The sequence below is a fragment of the Contarinia nasturtii genome, unplaced genomic scaffold (genome assembly GCF_009176525.2).
Source record: "Contarinia nasturtii isolate CC-2019 unplaced genomic scaffold, AAFC_CNas_1.1 Cnas_scaffold_4161, whole genome shotgun sequence".
NCBI lineage: Eukaryota > Metazoa > Arthropoda > Insecta > Diptera > Cecidomyiidae > Contarinia > Contarinia nasturtii.
In genome coordinates this window covers 1-4,847 of record NW_022201457.1, presented here as the reverse complement: position 1 = coordinate 4,847, position 4,847 = coordinate 1, and the positions used below count along the sequence as shown (strand labels likewise).

Sequence of the window (4,847 nt, the reverse complement as noted above, 5' to 3'; positions counted from 1 at the left end):
TGTCACAAACGCAGGCATTTGAATGGTACAAATCGTTCAAAGTTGGTGTGTACCACTCACCTTTACATAATGTTTTTTGACTTCATCATTATCGGTATCATTTAGATACCGCTATTTTGGAAATTGGAAAAATAGACATAGTTTGAATTAATCATTTGAAATGCACTGAAGTGCTTTTCACTCACCACTCCTAATAAAACGTATAATGGCGGATGATTTTCGCTTAAACAATGCGCAGCTGTCATTACATAGTACTCCGATATTATAGTGCCGCCACAGTCAAAACTTATTTTACCGTTTGAGTCGTAAGCAATAGCAGCCTTTTCACAAAAGAAAAAAAAATCATTTAAAATTTGCCACAATTAAAAAAAATTACAAATCAATCATACCATCGATGGGAATTCACCGCGATTTGCTTCATCACCAATTAATATACGAGATTCCAAAGCAATAGTTTCATTTTTAACCAAACTACCTCCTTCGATTTTAGGATTTCCAGAAAATTCACTGGATGCTAAACTCAAAATAAAAATTAAATGAAATTAAAGAATGTCGAAGACTTTAAAGTTAAGTCTAGAGTTAAGTAATCTGATTAGTTTTTCAATATAATCAACATTTCATTCGTCTTCGCGGCCAAATCAACTGACAATTTTTTAAGAAATATTTTGAAATAATTTGACGGCGGGTTTGGAATTTCGATTCTGAAAACATGCATACCGACTCAAAATTTGACGGTCTTTCTAATTACGACATGAAAAAGATAGGTTTATCCCGTGTCTTTGAAGAGAAAATTTATGATTTTCTTCAATCATGAATTTCGCTCAAAAATTCAAGATACAGTGGCTCTGTCTATGACACCATCCCTAACATCATAAGATTTTTGACTCAAATATCGCCTATGGCTGTAACCCTACTAAAATAAAGAGGCTTACGTACGCAAGCTGACTTTTCCGCATGGAACCGAAGTTTTGGGAATAAACTGAAACTATGGTCTATGTATGGTTGCAGTAACTTAAATCACCGTGAAATCTTGTGAATATTATTTTCTTATCAAAAGTTTAAAGAAATTTAAAATATTCGAACTTTCAGAATGTTATTCTTCTGTGGAAAAAAATATCTTGTGCAAAGTTTCACATCATTACAGTACCACAAAGACATGGCTCCCATACAAAAATCAATTTTTTGGAACTTTTGTATGAAAAGTCTGTGAAACTGTGATTGCATCTTAAAACTAACAGTTTGGGGTTTCCCGAAACAAAACCAACCCCACTACACATTCTACATAAAATAATATAATGTTTATTGACCGCCAAAAACTGGCTGAATCATAGTTTGTGTTTGTACATAATTTTTATACATGTGTTGGTGGGAAAAAGGTAAAGGTACAATCATGATGGATACCACATCTGATCTCCGTCAAAAACCCTAGGGGCTTTCATGTAAGATTTTCTTTCCTGAACTCGACAGATAAACAACAGTATAGCAAATAATTCAAATTTTTACAAATAATGCAAATCTTTACCGATTTCACTATTTTGTGCCAAAAATCCACCGATATCGGCCGATATGCGAAGTGTCTGTGTTCTGGAAGTGGGCTTTGGTGGATCCTCAGGATAATCAGTTCTGGAAGTGGACCCTTAGGATGAGCCAGGGCATTGTCAAACCAGGGTCTGGTCCATCCAGAGGATCCACCAAAGCCTACTTCCAGAACAATTAATTATCAAAAAATACCCGAATATAAACTATATTTTACAGATATGCCGATATTCCGCCGATATTTCACCGATATGCCAATATGCAACGGTAATGCAAATTTCATCCAATAAAAATACATGAAAACCCCCAGTAAAAACCACATCTTCTAAATAATAGAGTATAAAATAATTTTCAGTTTTGTAATAAAAGAAAATAAATAAATACATATATATGATTAAGATACTTTCAAATTGCACTGGATACAATGAGTCAAAAAACTAAATAACTATGAAAAATATCACATTGGATCACATTAGATCATTCATGAATACAGTATTATGATTAGACACCAATGAAAAGTTAGAAAAGTGATCATCGCTTAAAGCTTTTTGAATGTTGATCTCTTTGGTTGCGTATTGAATAATTCATAGACTTTATTTGACAATTTTGGAGGAGGGAGCTACCGCGTCACCAAAATGGTTCAAAAATGTATGGATATGGATACTCCATTCGGACCAAAAATTACTCCGGTCAACAGATATTGCTCAAAAACTAATCAGCTCGCTAAAAGAGTTATCGTGTTAACAAAAAAGGTGTCAATTTTTCTCCTGCTCCTCCATTTTACACCCATTATTCAATATCGCTGAAAACACATCACACACAACGAGTAATATTATTATGCCCCAAAATCGCCTTCAATCGTGTTTTCTACATGAAATATGCATAGAAAACATGTTTTGGGGTGACTTTATTTTTTTGGCCTAATACAATAGGTATTTCGGAAAAATAAAAGCCGAACTGGAAAAAGCGCCCATGTATTTTTTAACTCCGCTGGAAATATTGACCATGAATTTCTGTATTATCTATACGTTTATACGGTTCATACGCAAGTATTTTTTTATCGAATATACTACAAATAGATGAAGACGCTGCATATATGCGTAAAATCCAATATATACAGATTTATTTGCAAATATTCTTCCGTTTATATTCTTATACGCAACATATTTGTAACTTATTTTATTCGATATTTTCCCCAAATCCATAATAAAAGTTCCATTTCGGGACATTCTCACTTTACACAAATTTTGTTAATAGAATTGAAAATGTTGACCACGGAAATGGCGTGTTTATGAGACATGGCGATGGTTTACATTGCATGCCATTCCCTTGATTTTGACTATATATGACATCTCTGTCTAATTCACTTACGAGAGCTATTTTGAATGTTGACACTATAAATTTTGGCATCGCCTCCGATATGCAAATATTTTGCGGATTCCAATGGAAGGCGATGAAGGAAGTCACAGAAGTGCCTATCGTTAATTTCAACCTTTTTTTTAAATTACAAAATATATGTGATTCATGAACAAACATAATTTGAAATATTTATTGGTAGTAGTAGTTAAAAATTACGTGTTTTTTGTAAAAATACAACTTTATTTAATAAATTCTGTAAATAACATATCATTCAAAGTATTGGCCATCGTTATCTATGATTTCTTCCCACCTTTCTGGCAGCATATGGATTCCGCGCCAAAAGAACTGCTCATTTTTTGAGGCTAGGAACGAATCAATCCAATTTTTGATACCTTCAATTGAAGTGAAGCGTATTCCAGACAAGGCATTCTGCATCGATCGAAACAAGTGATAGTCAGAAGGGGCAATGTCCGGGCTATACGGCGGGTGGGGCAAAACTTCCCATCCACTATTTTGCAAATAGTTCTTAACCGGCTGAGCAATGTGAGGCCGAGCGTTGTCATGATGGAAAATTATGGACTCATGTCTGGTCGCATATTCTGGCCGTTTTTCGTTCAATGCTCTCTTTAAACGGATCAATTGTGTTCGGTACAGGCCTCCCGTGATCGTTTCACCTGGTTTTAATAGCTCATAATAGAGGACACCCTTCTAATCCCACCAAATACAGAGCATTACCTTGGCACAATGAATATCTTGCTTTGGCGTTGATTTGGCTCGTTTTCCGCGCTTCACATATGATTTCTTGCGCTTCGGGTTGTCGTAATTAATCCATTTTTCATCACCGGTAACAAGTCGATGCAAAAACGACTTCTTTTTGTGGCGCTCAAGCAGCATTTCGGACATGCACAATCGTCTTTCAACGTCTCTTGGTTTCAATTCATGTGGTACCCAATTTCCTTGCTTTTGAATGAATCCAAGAGCCTTTAGACGATCGGAAATGGCTTTTTGACTTACTCCCAACGATTTCGCAAGTTATTCTTGCGTTTGATCAGAAGATTCATCGAGTAATGCCTCCAATTCTTCATCTTCAAACTTTTTTGGCTGGCCAGGACGTTCTTTGTCCTCCGTGTCAAAATCACCACTTTTAAATCGTGCAAACCAACGCTGACACATTCTAATGTCTACAGCATAGTCCGGATATGCTTCAGTGAGTAAACGATGTGCTTCAGTTGCATACTTCTTTAGATGGATGAAGCAAATTAAAACTTCCCGCAAATGCTCTTTTGTTGGAACGAAATTCGACATTTTGAACACAATAAAAAACTTGTGTGTATAAACTTGTGTTCACTTTGACAGATGGAATTTGATAGTTCTTTGACGCTATTTAAGATACACTAATTGTCACTGTCAAAGTAATGACACGCATAATGTTGTATTTTTACAAAAAAAAACGACATTTTTAACTAATACTACCAATAAATATTAAAAATGATATAACCTCGAACACGTCCTGTTTAACCAAAATAACCATTTTAAATTCGTCACCGCGTTGAATTGGACATCCACCATAACGTTCCTCTTCACTCCATATTCCATTTTCCAAGGTGTTTCGCACAATGACATTTTTGTCAAAACGTACGGACAGATGGAATATTATGTCATGCTCATTCCTATTGCTAGAATCAGATAAGCTAATCCTAAAGTAATTTATGTATGGACGAAGCATTTGACCAACGATTTCAATTTTACTGCCATTGCTAATATTTCCTGGAATCGAATGCACCACTGGAAGTTCCTGGAAGTATTTAAATCCAATCCAAATTGAAAATAATAATTAGATATTTTGGCTATATTTTTCATGTAAATATTTGTTTATTTTGTGTGTGAGTGTGTGGTTGTTCGTTCGTTTCTTTCTTAACCCTCTAGTGCATAGCTCTGCCTTAAGGCGGAGT

General features: G+C 35.1%; 1 protein-coding gene across 1 annotated transcript; it reads right to left on the bottom strand.

Annotated features, from left to right (window-relative positions):
• Positions 1-2: 2 nt before the first annotated feature.
• On the bottom strand, positions 3-4,690 carry LOC116350492 (galectin-7-like; the record flags this gene model as incomplete). Its single annotated transcript, XM_031782285.1, has 5 exons — positions 3-111; positions 186-320; positions 390-514; positions 2,908-3,028; positions 4,394-4,690. Coding segments are annotated over 5 exons (753 nt in total), but the record flags the coding sequence as incomplete, so codon positions are not given.
• Positions 4,691-4,847: the final 157 nt, after the last annotated feature.